This window comes from Mirounga angustirostris, unplaced genomic scaffold (genome assembly GCF_029215605.1).
Source record: "Mirounga angustirostris isolate CCGP_5_RB_7025 unplaced genomic scaffold, mMirAng1.0.hap1 SCAF_1, whole genome shotgun sequence".
Lineage (NCBI taxonomy): Eukaryota > Metazoa > Chordata > Mammalia > Carnivora > Phocidae > Mirounga > Mirounga angustirostris.
The window spans coordinates 53,664,848-53,686,124 of record NW_026991709.1 but is presented as its reverse complement, the minus strand read 5'-3'; the positions used below and the strand labels follow the sequence as shown (position 1 = coordinate 53,686,124).

The window sequence follows — 21,277 nt, the reverse complement described above, 5'->3', positions numbered from 1 at the left end:
TTCTAAAACACCATCTGAATTTCTCCAGTATTTATCTCAAGGATTATATATCTTGGAGGAAAAATAATTATCTGTATCAATACTGCTTTCCTACTAAGTGTATTTCAAATACAAGCTTCAAATTAGATGGCAAATTACCTATTTTTACATCTACTGAGTGTATTTCTACTGTTTCTATGTATCTTTTCAATACGTTCCTGCTTGTTTCTGGAAGATATGAATTATAGTATCTATTCAATTTGCCTTTCATAAGCACCACAGATATGATGCCAAATAGTAGAAAAGATCAGGAAAACGTAATCATTATCCTTGAGCGCATTTCTTGGAAATCTTTTCACGCTGGCTTTAAAACCATTTTGACTTTTAGACATCGAACTTGAAAGACCTATTTGTATGAACTTTCCCTGGTCCCCTTTCATCCTCCATCATTCTCAAGAAAGTTTCAATCCTCACATCTTTCTTTTCTGACTCTGCAATATACAACCTTGAGACAAAATGACCTTTTGTAAAATTCCCTGGGGTGAGGGATCTCCAAGTGGGCTGAGCCTTCGAGTAGGAATTATCAATTTACCTCTTCCAGGAGGGGTTTCACTTTACGCTTTAATTTCTGGCCTGTTGATCCAGGATTTCAGATTTTTTTAAATCTTGGGCCACCTGCCTTCCAGAGCTCATCTAAAAATTTACCTCTACTGTTCCCCTACAACCAACATCGCTCTTGGGAGTTTGGGAGAGGAAAACATAAGTGGGAACAGGCTTGGAGGGAAAATTCCTGAAAATTTTACATAAAATTATAAAAGTTTTAGCCCCTGGGCCTTTTTAGACATTGTCTGGAAAAAAAGGGAAAGATCATAGGAAGCAAGACGAAAAATAAAGACATACCAAGAAAAGGGTCTCTCTGATGATCTCTTTAGAAAACTGCGGATCAAGAAAGGTAAATATAGAGATATCCAATGTGAACAGCATAACCTAATTCCAAATAATCTTCACTCCAGCACGACTCTTCTTGTGGCTCACAGATTCCTTTTGCTTTGGGCAGGAAGCAAACGTATTTTTGGAATCGTGAGGGGGCGATACATTAAAAAAAAAGAAAATTTGTGCATATCAAAATATTTGTTTTTAAAGGCTGTATCTGAAGTATTTATACACGAAATCACACTTCTGGGATACGCAGAGCTAGGGTTGGGAGGTGAAATGAAGGAAAACGGGTGAAATACAAATGAAACTGGAACTGAGAAAACGTTGGTATTTGTTGGAGCTGGGCAATGGGCCCAGGGAGTTCAGTATGCTAGTCTCTTACCTCTGCATATATTTGAAAATTTCCATCCTTTCAAAAGGTGAAAAGGTTTCTGAAAAATGACGATTAACAATTTTATGTTTTCAGTATGCACAGAATGGCATCGGTGCTATTAGTTTTAGCTCCCTTATTGGTAACCACTTTACTTTTTCCTTGCAAGAGACTATGTTCTACCCCAAAGGATGGATGTATTGTAGAATCCACGTGGACCCATCAAACCACACATATGTATAACCTGTCATCTTTTGTCCTAGAATTTACATTCCTTGGTATGGAGCTCCCCGTCCCCAGCACAAGACATTTTATTCTCAGTAATTCAAAAAAGCGTGCCGGAGTACTAGAACATGTAATTCACCAAGCAGACTAATTTTATGGACAAATCCTATAGCGCTACATATACAAGTGTGAGTTACCTACGTGAATGTAACGTGTTCTGAGTTTTCTATGCCATGTTATCTCCTGACAGAGCTTACTCCTAATGCATCAGGCCCTTACAAATTTATTTGAAAAAGGGAGCTAGCTATACTTACGGTCTCTTTTGAATATACTTAAATATACCGACCTTCGAGTTGAGTAAAAATGAAATCCACAATTAGCATTTAATGGCCATTCCCCTTACAGGCACTATGCCAACATTTTCCTATGTATTTCCTTTTCATCCTAGCAGAAATGTGAGGAGGCATTATCACCACCATCATTTAGTAAGTGAGGTGGAGTTCAGGGAGGTTGAGAAACCCAATAATAAATGGGTAGAACCAGACTTTGAAGCGAGTCTGTCTGAACGCAAAGCCTGCAATATCATTATACCCTGTATTTATACACCGCACGCCCATGGGCATGTGCTATTCTGAAAGATTAAGAGAACATCCAAGGTTCTAAGGTTCGGGACATTGTATTCAGCAAAACTGAGGTCTGAATTTATACTCTGGGTTATAGTCTTAATGCTATCACTTCAGTTTGATTACAGTTCGGGGGAAGTTGGTATGTTTTGCCAGGAGGCTCTCCTCTTAAGTAGCAGAAGGAAGCCTATCTTCTTTCTTGTCAGGCTGATTTCTACTCCACCCATAAGGGGAAAGCAACTCGGGCGGTTCAAACATGGGGAGTCTCAGGCAAACAGTTTGGGGGAGACCAGCATTTGACATTCGGACATAGCTGAGATATCTTTTGTTAAAGTATTTTCCCTACTGTTTTTCACAGATAGGGTCTCCTGAAGGCACCAACCCTCTGGCTAGGAGTGTGAACGTCAAGAAATATATTTGAATAATCTCTTTAAAATATTTCAAATTTTTATTAAATATTTTTATTCAGTTTTAAGATCACAGTTAAAGTACTTTAGCATGTTATACACATGACTTACATGTGCAATTTTTAGAGATATCAAATTAAGTATAAGATTTTGAAGAAAGAAATTATATAAATGTGTATATTGACTTTTACTACACATACATCTAAGAAAGCAATAATTCTGTTGTACCATTAAGTGGAAATCATTTATTACATGGCATGTTTACACCAACTCTAAAGAGAACCAAGCCAATTTCTGAAAGCAAAAAAATGAGCGATTCAGTCATGCTGAAACTGTCAACAGACTTCAGACCCGGTGGTCAAATGAAGCTACGGTTAATTTATGACATGTAAGTAAGCAATTCAAACCTATGAGAAAAGTTCATAATCTGGTACATGGAATCTCAGGTGGTTTTTATTTTTTTCTTTTGGACAAATTCCTGAGAGCAAGAGACTTGTTTAGTGCGAAGGAAATGAGAAGAACGTTGCTGAGCACGTGCTGAGCTCCAGGTCACAAACCTGCCTCACCCCCAGTTCTGCTGCTCTCACAGCTGAGGCACTAACGTGAGGCGTCAGGGGACACGAGCCAGCCCCTGGGGGCTGCAAAGGGACAGCGGTGTTAGTTTGCAAAACCCACGTGCCTCTGGGATTCAGGTTAGAGCCTGTGAGGTATGATTTGCGGTGTGGGTGGGAGGGTGTGGAGGCATCGAATTAGGTCCTTGTTACTCGCGGTAACTGGTTCTGGCCCAAGGTACTGGGCGATCTTTGGAAGGAGTAGTAATTCTCACGATAACTAGTTCTGCGCACAAAAATCAATTTGAGGGCAGGATCAATTCTGACCACGGACTGCAACAAGGAAACGGTGGCCATAGAACTTAGTACAAGGTTTCCTCCTTTCAATTTATTAGCATAAGTCCTACCACCACAAATAAGATTTGGCCAGGAGAGGACACTCTTTTTTGGGTGTGAGGAAAATGTATACTTCTATTTTTTTAAGGAAAGCATAGCACAAACAGATGGAGGTGTATCAGGGGAGTCAAACAGATTTGTCTTGTTATTCATTATTTTGTCACTTCTTTCATCTGAGATGTAAAGAAAATAGTGTCCCCAGTGAACAGGACAAGGTGTTTTAATATGGAGTATAATAAACTTAGCTATCATTTCCACACTAAAGCAAAGCAGTCCATCAAACCCTGAATACTTCACCAGACATACCTGGTAAGATAAACTGAACAACTGTTTCTTATTATAAGTACGATGTTAGTCAATCTAAATAAGATAATTAAAAAAAAAAAATCCCAAAACTCAAATAAAAACAAAATCCAAATCTAGTTCTTTGGGAATGCTTGTATAAATAAAAACAACAGCTAATTAACAATTAGTACACTCTGTGTAAGGTGCAAAACAAGGTCCTATGTGGGGAAAGCTAAAATTTAATTTCCACCTAGCAGTCACTCTGAATACTTTATAGGTCAGATGTAGTAATGACATTTGCTTCTACTGCCCATTTTCAGCAATACATTGTTCTCTCTGGAGAAGGCGGTCTGGGAAGTCACAACACTGCAGTGGGAAACAGTGGCACTGAAGGGAGGAGCAAGGAAGGACAAAGCTCGCCAACAGGACTTACTGAAAAGAACTTTTGAAGCTGAGGTCGCCCGTTAGGATTGGCCTCACGTGAGGGCCCGAGGGAGCAGTGCAATCAAAGGCGAGTCTCCTCAACAGCATCACGGACACCTCAACTCCCCCTTTACAAAGGGGCAGTTCCAGGCCTTGCTGGACTTCCTTCTCCCCAGCGAGGCGGTGGCGCTTCCCTTCTGCTGTGTGGTCGCCGGCCGCCGGCCTCCAGAACGCTTGGAATTCATACAGTAGTTCAGCAGGCAGCACGGTCCCACTGCTTCACATTAATGCCAAACGCCAAACTTGGAACAGAGTTATTGGGTACCCTCCTTCCCTCCCCCCATCCCCACCCTGAACAAACAAAACATGTCATTCAGTTTCCGGCTTACTCCTGGTTCACTGTATCAATTTATAATTTGCTTGAGATTTTACAGAGGTGCAAACTTTTCCATACGATGAGCCAAAGACTGCAGAGTGCAAACAAAATTTTCTAGGACTTAGGCAGAGTAGCATCTGACTGGATAACAAAGTGACAGGGAATAAACCTGTTGGAATATAAATAACCAGACCAGTTCAGATGCTCCTTTTTGTTCAGAGTGTTCCACCTTTTTTTTTTCCTCCAGCAGTTTTAATGGCAGGAACTAGAATCAGTGATAATGTGGGAATGATTTCAGCATGGCTTTGAGCTGGCATTGGTAGAAAGCTCATCAGACAGAACTCAATGAACACAGTTCTGGTATTTGTGCGGAAAAGACCGTCAGAATCACAACAGTATGACTTATCCTTATAAAAGGGCTTTGACGAATTACGTTTTGATCTAAAATCTGGGAACTAACTTAATTTGGGGATAAGAACCTGTATCATCAATGTGGCTGGGGGACATTTTTCCTTTTTCTAATCTCATTACAGTTATTCAAAGGAATAAAAACTTAAGAAGGATGTCTTACAGTATTTTTCTTCTTTCACTCAGCTTCGTACAGCTGCAGCTTCAGTTACTATAATATACTCTACACACTTCAAAATTACATAGGAAAATACCCAGAATAACTAAATAAATAAAAGGCTAAAGAAACTGGAACAGTACTGCGTCTCCATCTGAGACGAAATCATCCACTTCGGCATCACAGAGAAGGGCTAGGACAATTTTTTTCAAAAGATTTATATACAGGTTTGAATCCAGAAATTAAGGTTAAAAGCATAAATATCGATAATTTCAACTAGATTCAGAATGGTTTTTCAGAAAGATATGATACAACAATTTAGAATAAAACAAAGCAGAAAAGCATCATATTTTGGTTTGCTTGAGATATACATAAGGTGCAACAACTTTTTCTCTTGAGGATGCTTGTGGGACAAATGTTAGTGTCGATGGTGTTTGCTGGCAGATTAAAGTACACACCATAGCAATATGATTTTCCAAAATATAAAAGAATGAGAGAAATGAAATGAAAATGATAGATGGGGGGCACTACAAGTTGGTCTGAAATATTTGTGCTAACAAATGTTGTTACCTGAAAATACCAACACCCCTCTCCAGCGGATTCAGGGCATGAGAAAAGCACTATTATTGAAATCAAGACTTCACTCAGAGAAACAAGGCGAGTGTCTAAAGGACTATAAAGCTTTGCAGGATTTCTGCTACTCTCAGTGCCTAACCGCTTAAAAATTAAGCATTTCTACAAAAAGGTTTTTTTTTTTTTTAAGTATCTGAAAACAGTCATATCCAGTAGATTGCCCTCCCACCCCACCCCTGCCTAAGGGAAAAGCCACTGAGGTTTAGGAAAAGCAGATCAAGTAAGATATTAATCACATAGAAAAAAGTAATCTTTTGTTTTGCTTCTTTTTAAAAAAGGTCCCATGAATATACAGCAATCTCTTAAGGAAATCTAGTGAAATGTAACTGGAGGACTGAAGGAGGGTGCTCTGGCAAAAATAGATCTATTCTAACGTGTTCTATAGAATAACAAGTTAGTACCATTGTCAAGGTGCATGTTCTGCACCAAACAATTTTTGTTGTTGGTTTCTTTTTCTTTTGGATTTTTAGCTAATTATAATTTCTAAATCACTGCTAGCAAGTGGTCCAAAAACTCCAACAGCCACCAACACCGGGACCCAGCAATTTTCAAACATTCACTTTGTGTTTTGAAGTTTAGAAAATCTTAATAAAACAGCATCGTAGTAAAAATCTTACGCTAAAATCTGGGGCTGCTCACCTGATTTATTTCTATGTGAATAGGGTTAAGCTTTAACCTCTGACTAACCTAGCTTACTATTTCCTTCTTCCTCCATGCCCACAATGATTATGCATTTTTGAGGACACCGTTCCAATGCTCTGCTGCCCTCTTTACCTGCTTTGGAAAAAAAAAAACAACAAACAAACCAAATCCCTATATTCTTTTTCAATTCTGTTAGTATGTTGTACATATTTTCCAGCACCGAAACTGAAGTAATATCTACAACTATGGAAAGCTAAACCTAGTCAGTACTAACAGAGTCATTTTTTTTTTTTTTGTATGGCTATTAGGTCAAATTACAATTAGAAAAAAAAAATCATCATTACAATTGAGTCAAGTATAAATAAGAAAGCTAGATAAAACCTTGTAAACTGTTACCATGTAGAGATCTAATTCAAAAGCTTTGAACTCGAACTAACGCTATCAAAATTCTGCCAGTTTGAAAACCAATAAAAATTATTGCTGGAATCCAATAATTAAAATTTGGTAGTTTGTGCTGCGATGCGCGAGTGGGGATACACTCTGTGCTATGGACAAATACCCTGTAAAATCGGTAGCCTCCGGCTAATTCTATCACTCTGCATGTGTTGCTAGGAAACAAGACACTGTGAATGTCAGGTGGTTAAGTCAATATGTCGAACATTCTAATAAGCCCGGTAATCCGCTTGGCACCGGCATGTGTACGGTTGGTTTAATGTCCAAAAGCAACAGAACACAGAAAGGAAACAAACTTGCAGGTGGCTCTAGGACTAAGACTCCCACCCTGGTCAAGCATACCTCCCTCATCATTTATTCCATACCTCCTTCACAACACACAACTCGAAATGGCTCTAGAACCCTGCAGTGGTAATCAGGCTGTGCATAGCGGCTGCTACCCGTCCAGTCTGTTGGGGATGGATGGAAAAGGTCTGTAGCTCAAAGTCCACATGAAGTGAGTGTCTTCAATGTGTTCAGAATAGTGAAGTAATACTAAGGTCACTTCTGAATAATATTTTTCTTTTTTTTTTTTTTTTTTGTTTGTATGAACGATCCGTTGGTCACTTAGACCCCTGTGTAAAAAATAAAAAGAATCCTCAAGGCATGAAAACATCAGTATTCTGTAATCTGCAGGACTCTTCCCCTGTCTGGGAAAATATTTGCCACAATGTGCCCCAAGCAAATTCTTCTTGGTCACTCAAGGCTAAGAAAAAAATTCAGCTTGTAAGAATTCTAATTTTTTCTCTTTCTCTCTCTCTTTTTTTTGCCAGCAAACTACCACTCTGGTGGCAAATATATAAAAGTGCAGAATATATGGACCACGAGGCCGAGCATACACCGCTAACAATGGTACATCTGCCTGCCCGTGCTGCTTGGGAGTCTCTGGAACAGGCTTTTTAATATTATTCTACAATATAAATGTAGGTATAACCTATTATATAAACCATCTTAGAACTTAAATCTCCATGTACAAAAAAGACTAAGAATATCTAATAATAACTAGTGCAGTGCGTCAGTTTTTGTTTTTTTGTTTTGTTTTTGTTTTGAAAGAATAACTAGGTAATATACGAAACTAGTTTCACACTCTCTGGTTGGTAAAAGAGATGCTGGATGAGCTACAGTAAAGGCAGCCTCTTACCAAGTTACCACCTATTACCGTCAAAAGCCTTCAATAGAAAGCAAAGCTCCAGGATCATGCCGTTTCTGCTCATTACCAGACAGATAACATCACCCTCAGAGGCTCTGGGTTCCAAGAGAACACACCGGCCCAGGATGCTAACTTCCGCTTCAAGTGAATCTGGGCCGCGCAGGGCAACGAGCACTTGTTCGCAGTCTGTCTTTCCCACCACACGGACTCGCTAGCATCCCTCGGTAAAGACAAGGCTAGGGTAGTAGGTAAAGCACAATGTTTTACAACTAAAGGGCGCTTCACTGGTCAGCGCAGGAAATAAGTACAGGAGCCTGGGGCATTTCTTTTGGCTGTCCATCGTGCGTGAGCGGAGTTGACCTCTGACCTCTGCAAAACAAGGAGAAGGACAAAGAAGTCACCCACTGAGAATATGTTATCAGGAGGAGGAGAGGATGATGAGTGCCCGGTTAAGAGTTTTCCGGTATCATAATCCCTAAGGCTGACTTGTTACTTAATGCTCTTTCTTATCTCGGTTCCCCTCACATGACTTAAAAACATACTCTGCCCCCAAATAACCACCTCCATTTCGCAGAGGTGGAACCTGAAGTGCCACCAGGTTTGGGGCGACTCCCTGAGAAGCGGGGAACTTTCAGTCAAGGGCTGCGGTTCTAAGACAACATTCTTCCTCTTGATCCACTGATACTAAAATAGGAACCATGCCTTTCCTCGAGCTGCCCAAGGGGAAAACTCTCCTGTACTAACTGATCACCTCCAGGCTCATTTCCTAAGCTATATAATAATCAACCCAATTTAAATGTAAGGCCAATTAAAACAACGGTCCCTGAGACCAGAGGGCCTGTGACTCCAACACAGATGAAGGAAAAGACAAAAGTCTCACAGGCACACGGTGAGCATGTGCTCAGGGAAGGCGGCAAGGAGACACTGGCTTTGGAGTGTGTGTAAATCGGGGCGGCGTGGGCCAAGTCAACACATGCGGGAGAGGGGACTCCAGACATGACCAGCAAGTTCACCGAAATACCCATCATTTGGATTGGAACTACACCAGACTGACCTGATTTCTCATTTGGCTTTTGGTAAGTGAGTAGGAAAAAATTTACTTCACCGTTATAATAAGGAAACCCTTCACACTCTTGGTAATTTCTGTAGAGCTTCTCATTCTAAAAAGACGGGATGGGGCACCTCCCTGACATTTCCCAGCAGGCCTCCCGAAGACCAGATGCCATCCACTCGCGGCTCTGGCCTCCCGTGGTCTGCACAGCAGAAATCGTTGGCTTCTGGTGGCTTGACCTACTCAACACCGTATCTTCGTAGAACAAAAGGAGCTACTTAAAAATTCAAATTGTATCTTTTTCATCGCTACACCCAAGTTTCTTTCTCTTGATACACACACACAAAAATAGTGTTGATAAATTACAACATTTGGGGACTTCAGAATTCAATAATCACTTAGCCTAAGATATTAGGATTTTAGAAAAACAAAACATGTGTTATAATCAAACCTCTGGATTAATCTGTTCATTCATGTGGGGATGCTGTAAGCACCAACTGTTCAACATGTTCAACTCTTTGTTCAAGAAAGATGAAATTCAAAGGCTGTTTTTTTTTTACCTTTAAGATTGAATCTGTAACAATATTACAATAGCTGAAAAGAATTTTAATAAGTAGTGAAAAAGGAAACATTAAGAAGAAAAAAGAAAAGTGAAAGCTGGGAAAGTACAGTATACAGAAAAGAGCAACAGGGACAGAGAGAGATTGGGGTGGAAGCCAGCTGAGTCCAAGGAAAGAGCAAAGAAGGCGGGAGCCTGACGTGGCTCAAGCTGACTGACGGCACAGGCCCCGGTTGGTGGAAGCGGCAGCGAGAGGCGTCATGATGTCCCCGCACATGACAGATGCCTGCTCAAGCAGCAAGCTCGCGGGAGCAAAGGTAAAGACCCCGGAGTTCGAAAATCTTAGTGCAAAGCTGAACTCAGTTTGGCTGTGCATTCTTGGCAAGTTAATCGTCTGCAACATCGTTAAAAAGATATCAAAAAGACACCACCCCCCCCAGCCGGCAGGGCTGATTTTACGACTAAATTTAATGAGCTTTCCCTCATGAAACCCCTAGTAAATAAACAGGCTCTCCACAAAGGTTTATTCCAACTTCGTATTTCCTGCATCTTGCAAAACTGCCTAGGTTGGGTTTCTGAACTTAATGTTAGGATTTCTCATGGCAAGAATGCAGTATATTTCGGGGCGCCTGGGTGGCTCAGTCGTTAAGCATCTGCCTTCAGCTCAGGTCATGATCCCAGGATCCTGGGATCGAGCCCCACATCGGGCACCCTGCTCCGCGGGAGGCCTGCTTCTCCCTCTCCACTCCCTCTGCTTGTGTTCCCTCTCTAGCTGTCTCTCTGTGTCAAATAAATAAATAAAATCTTTTAAAAAAAAAAAAAGAATGCAGTATATTTCTACCCCTAACTCTGTTGATCACCCTCTAAATTATGAACCTGGGTCGTGCCTAAGCAGTCATTAATTGCTGTGCAACCCAGGTAAAATTACATGAGGCCTATAGGTAGAGGGCAGTCTGGTAGCTCTAACAGGTAAGGGCTAAAATTACAACTAAGATTCTTCAGGGGGATCTGCTTTTCTAGAAATTAAGAACACTAACCATCTGTGTAACTGACAGTAAGATTCTAGTATGCAATCCTATTCTTTCTAATGGGAGGTTTTAAAGACAAGAACCTTTGCCCACACCATTTTCTCTGTGCCTGCTGGTGAACTTAGGTGGGCATGCTTCAAGAACACATCATTTACTCATCTACCCATTCATTTGTTCATTCATCCACTGGTGTACCAAGAGCTAGGGAAGCCAGGGACAGGAGGATTAAAACCAGTGCCCTGCTTTCAAAATATACTGGGAAGAGACAGATATATCAATGAATAATTACAACCCAGTGTGGCAGCTGGTCTGGGAGCGTACGCACAGGGACTTCAGGAGGAAGACCGAGACCAGAGACGGAAGGAGGGTCGGCAGTTTGCCCGAGAAGGGGGTGTACAAAGCCAAGAGCCTGGCTTAGCTAGGTGGCATCAGGTGATGCCATGGGATGGCAGGGGAGCGAGGACGGGGTGGTGGAGAGGAGAATGGCAAGCTTTGCTGCTGTCGCAAGCCGGCAGTCCCGGGAGGTTGCTTAGCAGAGCCAGGGTGTGACCACAGTCATGTTCAGAGGGGAATGCCAGCAGCAGCAAGGGGCCTGCGTGATAGACTTTTCTGAGCCCTGAATTATGATCCCCTCTGACTTCTTACATTGCCTCTTATTTCCAATATTTATGGGGCACTTAGGAAGATGCAGGCATACAGTTCTTCTTCTTGCATGCGTAGAAGTCTGTCCTCTGTATTCGACTGTAAAACCCCACGAGTGGACAACTGTGTGTTCTCTCCTTCAGAGACGTGAACAGGTTTTAACAATGTCTGTGAGCATTCACTTGGTATTAGGCACTTGCAGTATACGCAAGAAAAGGAATTTGACTTCTTGGAACTATCTAGAGGCGATTTGTGAGGAAGCTCTAGAACTGTAATATGACAGGTAAAGAGCAAGAAGCAAACAAAGCTTATGTCAGGGCCTCCTAAACATGGATGTGGAAAAGGGGAGTGAAGCCCAACGGGTGGGTATGGAAGTTGTGCTAGATCTAAAATTCCCGTACTGAAGACTGAAAGTCTGGCAAAGTAGCTCATCTGTGTGTAAGCCATCCTGAATAAAAGTATGAAATACCCGAATTTACAAATGGCTTTTCTGCCTTCCCAAAGGGTCCATTAAATAGCAGAATACCCAGTTATACACTTAGAACTTAATATACTTTCTGTGAGGCTTTCCTGAGTTCAAAAGGCCTTCAGATCTATGATCCCATGTGATCGTTACAGCTCTGTGATTCTTTGGGTATATCATTATGCTCACTGGAAGATGAGAAAACCAAGGCCGGGAGAAATGTATGACTTTTTAGCAAACAGACAAAGACAAATCCAGGCCTCCTGCCCTCCAGGACTCAGGTGACAAAAGGCTTCTTCCTGACCACCTTGCAGGAGCATCACCACCACGACCAGTACCATCCTCAAGGGGCGTTTCCTATGTGCCAGTGCTGGGGCATTAGCTCATTCCACGGAACACCTCTATGAAATGAGTGCCACCTACACCCATTTCACAGAAGAAAAACTGAAGGGTAGAGAGGTCAGTGACCCATCTTGCTCAAGAACTTGCAGTTTGCACCTGATGGATGCAGGACTCAAACCGAGGACTGAGGCCTGACCTCGAAGCACACACTTAATGATTAGATAATACTGCTTCTCTGCTCTCCCAGGCTTTTTATGGAAATGAAGTTTAGCCACAGAATAACAGATTCAAAATGAGGTACTTGGCTGAGTCTATTTTCCTATATTAACCCACACTGCTAATTACGACATGACTTGCTCTCGAACCAAGTCTCGTGAACCGCCACTCATCGAGTCAGAAAGTAGGACTCGGCTTCCATGTGGCTCTACCCCTGCTCCACACAACGGGGTTAGGCTGACCGGGAGCCCCGACATCCTGGCGGAGCACACCACTCACCTGTGCACATTTTCCATGGCGGCCACTTCTGCCAGCGCGGCGAGACTGAAGAACGCAGACACGGCTGGCATCTCCGGAGTGCTGCTCCGCGTCTCCGCGGCCTCGGGGTTGTGGCAGCCTTCGTCATGGCAGCCTGTCTCGGTCACTTTTGGGAGACTCCTCTGCAGCTGCTCCTTTGGTTTGTCATCTGTGGCGAAAGGGAAATTCATCACGAGAGGATCACTGTGTTCTCTCCAGAGAAGGGACACCGAGGAAACTCGGCGCCAGACCATGTGAAATGAGCTACTATTCTTTGTTCACTTGTCATCCATCGAATACGAAGGCTTTTACGGATTCTCTTCTCCCATGGTAATAACACTCTTTTATCAAGCTCAATTGCAACTACGGACAGTGTTATGCCCTGAAACTAAGTGGAAGAGAAGCTGTGTTTTATCCAAGGTCAAAGAATAGGTTAGTCTCAGAGTTAAGAGGGAGAAATGGGCTTTGACCAAAATAAAACTGATGGGACTTTTGCGAGGGGGCCTGTGGATGCTCTAAAAGGCCCCTAAAAGCCCAACTGAGCAAACATTTCTGATGAAGCTGTAAGATGCCCTGCTATGGCAACCTGAACATTTGGTTTGCTCTGACACCAACATTTAGGATGGCCTAAACTAATCCCAAAGATATCAGTCAATCCCAGTGAGATCCTAAGTTGTTATTCCTGTTCTGAAGACCTACTGGAAGGAAGACAAAAGGTCCTCTGCTATTTACAAAGAGGTGCTAAAATGCTATGAAAATATTGTGTTGGAAATGAGTATACTTTCCTTATTACGTAGCCATTATAGAGGAGGAGGAATCTTTATCATGGCTTTTAAAACATTTTGAATATAAAAAGCAATTGATAAAGGCTGTAAATGTCATATATTAGAACATGTGCTTTTCTAAATGAAGGTAATATTTCTAAGATCTTTCACTCTTTCTATAAGTGAAAATGAGGCTATAACAATTTATGAAATCAAAATCACAGAACAGAACTCAGAGTGAAAAGGGAAGGAGCAGAGGGGCCTGCTGGACTACATATCAGGAAAACTAGATTCTAGTCCTCATCCTACTTCTACCTAGTAGGTCAATGTATTAAAAATGAAACCCTACCTCTTTGAGCTTTCTCTCTCATATAACAGGGTAAAATGGGGGTATTTAATATGCTTTATTGTTCTAACAATGTACACATGCTACACACAAAATGTGTACAAAATTCACTAATTGTCTTCCTATTCTATCTCAGCAATGAATCTTTATTTGCAATTAAATTAACCTAAATCAGGTATTTATAAATACTACACTCAAAACACACTCATTTAAATATTGTTTTTGTTTTATTAATTTATTTTTTCATTATGATAAGTGTACTCTTTTATACGCATCACCTATGTAACTCGTCCTCCCCCCCCCACCTCCCCTCTGGGAACCATCAGTTCATTCTCTATAGTTAAGATTCTGTTTCTTGTTTTTTTTGTCTTTCACTCTTTTTTTCCCCTTTGCTCTGAACACTTTTTTCTATTTATATAGGTCATTATGGACCTGTGACCTTTTTATGGAAACTGGATTAGGGCAGGGGCAGGGACACTTCAAAGTTGAGGAACTGAGATGCTGGGGGTGCTGGAAGGTAGAAAGGCAACAATAGCTAAAACCACTAATGCTTAGTTGGTGTAGCACCCCAAGATCTGAGGAGGATACTCAGTGGCACTCTCTGACCCCACTCCTTAACTTGGGCCTCTCGGGCAATTCTACTGCTATGAAAGCCACCAGGAACAGCAAACAGACCACAGGCCATGACTGAAAATGGAGAAATTCACTGTAAGTTAAGATTTGGTTAAAGATCAGCTCAGAGGGGCGCCTGGGTGGCTCAGTTGGTTAAGCGACTGTTTTCGGCTCAGGTCATGATCCTGGAGTCCCGGGATCGAGTCCCACATCGGGCTCCCTGCTCAGCGGGGAGTCTGCTTCTCCCTCTGACCCTCCCCCCTCTCCTGCTCTCTGTCTCTCAGTCTCTTTCTCTCAAATAAATAAATAAAATCTTTAAAAAAAAAAAAAAAAAAAATAAAGATCAGCTCAGAGAACTCAAGAAATCCAAAAGCCTTCTCAGGCTCCCTCAGTGGAGAGAATCAACTTATTAGAAAGTGCTGGATGTTTTCTAAGGTTCCTTAATACACTGGTTTTAAATACTTGATAATATGGTTTGTAGTGACTTGAACAGTGAACCATGAAGAAACACTGATTCATCTAGTATTTTTAAAAGTCGAGGATCTCCGGGAATTTACTTAATGAAGACTGCTTTTGTGCATGCTGAGAAAGAGATGGAGAAACACAGAGTCCTAAAAATTACCTTTCCTTTCTAAGAATGCTCTTGGAAAAAGAGCTATGATTTTAACACGTATACATTTGGTACATTTGGGAGCCTGTGGAAAACTAGTTCTCAAGGAGATCCAGAGAAAGAAAATGTTCCTGTGGCCAAACCCACAGAGCAGACCCATTTTTCAATGAGGACCCAAAGCTGGCTTATAGTCATTTGCTGTCCAATGTGGCCATGACAGTCATCACCTTGCTCTGGTTCTCTCATCTAAAGCTTCCTCTTCTTACCCAAAGTACCTCCTGCTGGTGATACCCGGCCATCTGCTGTTCTGACAAGGTGGGTGATCTTGGTTTTTCTTGCTTTTCTCTTTTGGCTGCCCACCAAGGGTTCTTGTGTTGTTGTTGGCTCTGGAGTGTTGGGAATGGATAGGGCATTTTTAACCTTATGAGCAGGCTCTGTGGTGTTCTTGTCTTCTGAAAATATGGCTGAAATAGGACAGATCATATATAGTTACACACAAAAGCATAAGACATCACATTGGTCTTAGAAAGAATTTCTCAATGCCTGACCCATCTGAATGGAGAACGGAGATTTAGAGTTTTCAAAGCACTGATGGGAAAAAGAAATAAAATGCTGCCCATAATTTTAAACAAATACATTTATTTTAATCTCTTTTGATAAATTAGATACAGAGAATTCGGATGCCCTCTCTCTCTTTTAACAGAACACCGAACCAAAAGGCCATCGGAGTAACATTTTCTAAGTGTTTGGATCTTGCAGGTTTGGTGGGGAAGACAGTGTATGCAAATCTGAGTGAATTTTGCTCCAACAGACCATAATTTCTACATGTGGCCAGGGTCCCTATCTGAGATCCTCTTGGCCACCTGTCCTGGGAAGATGATTAAAGAAGTTTCTCTTCTTCTGAGGATACTGAGATTAAATATGTGCTTCTGAATTTATAGTTATCATTGGGACACTTGCTTTCAATCACCAGGTTGGACTGATCAGAAAAGAAATTGTGAGGCCTGACCTTTTACGCATACTGACTGCTCAGCAAAGACCTGGCCCACATTGGGGATGCCTGCACATAAGGAAACACTCTCCCATTCGCGGAATTCTAGGACCAGGTGAATGTGCTTAGTGAGATAATTTAATGAAGTGCCACAGGCCAGCAAGGCTCCCAGAAAGGTATCAGGTACCCTCATTCTAACTGAATACCAGTGAATCATTCAGCAGCACACACTTCTATCTGAGGAGTCACCGTGTCAAGAGTGAGGAGCACGCTTGCCACGCAAGACCTTGCTCCCAGTTCAAACAGGCTGGGGATGCTTGCATCTTTTCTTATACACTCATTTCCTTAGGAGTTCATTCTCCCACCCCCAATTTAAAAGTAAGACAAGTATATGTAGATTTGAGTGCAGTAAACATTTAAGAATATATACATGCAGTCAAGTTTAGTAATTGGGCCTTTTTTTTTTTTTTTTTTTTTAAATTCCAGTGGCCTAAGGGCTTTTAAGCAGGGAAAAGAGGTATCTTTCCATTTTTAAACCATCCAATCTCTTAAGACAGGTACAGAAATAGTTTCTGACAAAGAGGGGAGTGTGGCTCGGGAAATCAAGGTCTGACATGGCTCACTCCCGTGCACAGAGCCGGGAGAAAACTGAAGGTGCTGATCAGAAGGCAAAGCTGAAGGGAGACACTGGAAATACAACAATGCATATCGCACGGGAAGAAAAGAAAGCTAAAATAAGAGGAAGAGAACAGAGCAAGAATAACTCAGGGTGTGAAAAAATGCATATGCTGGTATAAATCTGAGTTTTTAATGAGGTTAGGTACATCCTTGGGAAAGCAGGGCTATGAATTCGTTAAGATCTTTGCCCTCAAGAGACTGATTCCAGGCTTCCCATTCCAAAACAAGCAGGAAATCATTTCAATTACATCAAAAAAAGGATGTAAAGCAGAAATCATACTGTGATTTGTGGCTTGGCCTTACTCAATCTAGCATAATAGAGGGCTGTGTGGGACAGGCTTAAGATAATAGTTATTCAAAAGAAACTACTTGGCAACACTCTCAAGTATCTTTTCAAACAAGTATTAGGAAAAAGGCTCCTTTTAAATTGTAGATCTGTACCCAGGAAACAGTCTTGGTGTATTTATACTTTGATATTTAGCTTAACATAGAGCAGTGCTGGTATGTATTTTAAGATTTTTTTTTTAGTTTAAACTTCAATAAAAGCTGCCAGTAAAATAAAAGATAATTTGGTTAGGAAACACTCCAAAGAAGTTTCATGACTCTGCATTAGCCTTGAAATTCAAAGCCTCCAATAGGTATAAAGAAGCCAGAATATGAGTTTACAATGAGCATAAATAACTTCTATTAGATATTCACAAGCTTCGAAATTTCTAGTTTCTTATCCAGATCCTTCAGTTGTCCCTTCTGATTATAGGCGGTGAATCTTAATCACTTCTCCAGTATGAACACAACATTATAGATGGCTCTTCCAGAAAAAGCACTAACCTATTCCCTCTTCTCCTTCCACTTCCTAGAAAAATCTAGAACTTATGGAAATAAGGGTACGGCAGGGTTCCAAAGACGAAGGGTGAATTCCATCAGAAGAACTGCTTACAGAAAGAACGAACCCAGGAGGTCAAAGAAAAGGCCATGTGGGTTAGGAAAAGATGAACTGATTTCTACACAAAGACCATGGGGTAACAGAAATGACAGTCACAGAGAGACCTGGATTCTGCTCTTGACTTTTTAATTTACTAATGGAAGGACCAAGGGTCTCTAGTTTCTTCATGTAAAGGTGGAGGCTGGACTAGATTGGCTCTAAAGGAGCCATGAGCCCCCACCCCACATAGCCCAAAATCAGGGTCCTAGCCAGCCTCCAGACAGTTCCAGAGTCTCAAGGCGAGGTAAGAGTACTTCCTTGACAAGGACTGTTAGTTCTTTTGCCTTTGGGAAGCCTTTGAATGGTTTCATTTCCTTTCAGTGGTTGCTCTGTTTCCTGTGTGTTCCAGATGAATTAGTAAAAACACAGTGAGAAGCCAAGGGGATGGCTGCAAAAGGGAGGTAGAGTTAAGGCCTAAAAGCAGACTGGGACTAGGGGAAGCTCAGAAACCAGCAGACAAGGAAGGCAGGCTGGCCGACAGACACCAGCAATCAAGTCCCAGAGGCTGGTGTACTGGGGGACAGAAAAGGAACGAATCAGGTTAGAGACCAAGTGGAAGAGGCAAAATGTGAGAATACATCGAAGATTCTCACAAATCACTGAAAAGGAGCTCATGCCACCTCTCTAGATGTCATCTCCTCTAAACTTACTGCCAGATCAAGAAGGAATCATGGGGCCTACAGATTGTCCACATTTCAAAGAGTGATATAATGAGACCTTGCCAGAATTTGGAAGAGAAGGTAAGCGTGAGTCTGCCCCATGCTTTGACCCAGGAGCTATCCCCAGAACATCCTGTGCTGTCTGGAGGCCAAGACCAATGACAGCCTTCAGGGGCAGGACTCAGAGAGAACACTATCCTAAGACAGAAGACCTGGGGAAGGCAGGGAAGGCTAAGGCAAAGAAGTGGCCGTCTGGGACGCAAGAGCACATCTGAGTCCAGCAACGTTAGCAAAGCCAAGGATGGCCTGCTGGTGAGAGACAGGAAATGGAAAATGCTCAGAGAGAAAAAGAGTCTGAAGCTGAGCACCCACACAGCAAGCCAGTTCCTTTTTTTCCCCTCCCTGCCAAACTAATGGAAATGTGAGAAAAGAAAGGCTTTTGTCCTCTAAAAACAAATTAGTCATTTCTCTTTCGGCTTGTAACTGAACACACAAACCTACCCAAGCACTGCGAAACAAGTCCACAGGGTTAGTTTTTATACTCCACGATAATCATAACATACTTGGAGCGTATCATCAGAGAGAGATAATGTGAGCTCACTCCTGGAGCAACGTCAGGAATGTGGTAATAAGAGACTGTCTTGTTTTCCAAACCCTGCTCCCAAAATGTGGGGTGAATTTTTTGAGATAGCAGCACTGTGGTTGTACCAATCCCCAGGAGGCCACTAGAGTGCTCCAGAGTCACGAATTCACATTCTGACTAGGGGAATCAAACCTGCACTGAAATTATTATAGCCAAATCTGGAATTTCACGGCCTTTGGTTGGTCTCTCTTGAGCTGAAAATGCAGTCAGATGCTGAATGGAACACAGGAAATAGAATCAAATGAATGAGCCTTATCTAAGACCCCAGGAGACCCTGTTGAAGTTACATAGCAGCTATTTTGAACTCGAGAAAAGAGATCAAGGTTAGTCTGAGTGTTGTGGATCACGTTAACTATAAACCAGATTTTTCTCCCCCATAATTAGATTTATATACTGCAAAGGAACTCATCTTCTGGAGATTCTCAGTCTCAGGTTTGGGCTGTTTTAGTTTTTTTCTCTTAAGATACCGTTTATAATTGCAACATCTGAGCCAAATAAGGGCTCAGATATGCCTGAAAAATCGAAATTGTTAGCAGCCAACGTGTTTTAGTGGAAAGAGTGCTGGTTTCTTCTCTTCCTACTTATGTTGGCCAGGCTTCACTCCTTATCATGTATTTATTTGGGGGCTAATAAGCCCTCCTGAATTCCCTAGGGCTCCTGCCAAGATTAGTTTTACATAAAATACTGTGAAAACCCTCTGGAAACCATAAAGCAATATTAAGTATGTAATAATAACGATGATGATAATTAAATTAGAAACCTCCAACTTAAGCATGAGCATAGGACACCATAACCCGGTAGAAAGATAAATACAGTGGCAGATACAAGTCATCTTGGTTTATCTGAAAATTTAACCTTTAATTTCAGGCTTATTGATAAGCAATCTTCTTTTATGATCTGCAGAAGTTTCAAGAAATGGTTTAGTGATTTTGAATTTTAAAAGCATGGGGGAAAAGGCTTAAAACAGATTATAAGCTTAGCATTTAAACTGCAGATGTGATTACTAAGCACCTAAAGATTTCTGATATTTTGGGGAAGAAAAAAATGAACTGCAAGCCAATTATACTCAGGATGGTGAAAAAAAAAGCAGAGTGAACTTGAAGTTATCTCCTTTAACCGAAGTCAGGAATAGCAAACTGAGTTGAACACCTCAGTGGAACCAATGTTTCTAGTATAGACCTCAGCTACAAACAAATCCTGTCTAACCTTTGCCCAGGATGGCTAAAACATGTTAACACTATCCTGATTACGGTTTCATCTTCTGTCCTTATGTATGTATACTCTCCAAGGTAAAGTTTAAACAAGCCATAGGTGAGAGAGGATGAAATAAAGCATCTAGATAATTCACAGTCACCACCTGAATGAGGAAATATAGGGGATGGTATAAAAATCAGTAGCCAAAAAGGTCACTTTAAATTACTGGTAATTTCCGATGCGCAAATGGATTCCTTTTTTCCTGGCCACATAAAGTGAATATGCACTCTGTATCAAAAGACATGCAGTTTTCAATGCATATTCTTCAAAGTTTGTAACATATTCATATACATTAATAATAAATATAATTAATATCACCAATAATAACTCTATTCCCACTAAACCCTTGGGACTGCCTAGAAGACTTGAAATTGATTTACTTTTCTGCCCCCTAAAGGGCAGAATTAGGGCTGCAGAGTAAGGTTGCCTCCAGCACCACACCACCCACTCAGCAAATCATAGTAATAACAGCAAGTATGAGAGGGGAAATGACATTTGAGGTTGATATATTACCCCCCCATCACTCACCCCACCCCCAAACACATATCACACACACACTTAGTACACACGTGGAGAGCGAACCTGGAGAGATTAAACACAATTTGTCCCACTGAAAACTGCCCCTTATTGGCAGGTCAGAGCCTGACACCCACGTCTCCTAATTCCAACCTCACTGCACACACTATGATACCATGTTCTACATGACACGGAGTTTCTGTTTAAAAACAAAACATTTAGAACAGTATCATTTTAAGTAAAGAGTAAGATGGTCTTAAGAGCCTCTTTGATTCCTTTGATTGTTCATCACTGCCTTGCATTTATCAAATCTGTGCAGAATATATCTTTAAAATTCACAAGAGCTAATATATTGCATTTTGGATGTTAGCATTTAATGCTGAGAGCAGCAGAGCAATTCATATTTGGCTTTGCCAGCTAAGGGCAGAAACAGTCCTCTGGACAGGTTCTGCATGTGAAGTAACAGGCCAGAAAACAGATACACTGCTGGGATTTTTTGTAAGAGTGCAATGACATAAAAGCAGATATCTGGCTTGTGTGAACTGTGCCTACCGAATAAGAACAATTTCAT

At 41.4% G+C, this 21,277-nt stretch overlaps 1 protein-coding gene across 13 annotated transcripts in view; it reads right to left on the bottom strand.

Moving 5' to 3' along the window:
- Positions 1–1,959: 1,959 nt before the first annotated feature.
- The window catches only part of BBX (BBX high mobility group box domain containing), a 277,804-nt gene continuing 258,486 nt past the window's right edge, over positions 1,960–21,277 (bottom strand). For 12 of the 13 annotated variants that reach the window (XM_045902813.2, XM_054504155.2, XM_054504154.2 and 9 more), the window contains 3 exons: positions 15,250–15,447; positions 12,634–12,820; positions 1,960–8,422 (listed from right to left, as the gene is read on the bottom strand). In XM_045902813.2, the coding sequence (XP_045758769.1) occupies positions 8,335–8,422; positions 12,634–12,820; positions 15,250–15,447 (473 nt within the window). In that variant the 3' untranslated portion in view covers positions 1,960–8,334. The remainder of the gene's footprint in view (positions 8,423–12,633; positions 12,821–15,249; positions 15,448–21,277) is intronic. The other variant, XM_064586706.1, reaches the window with a different exon arrangement.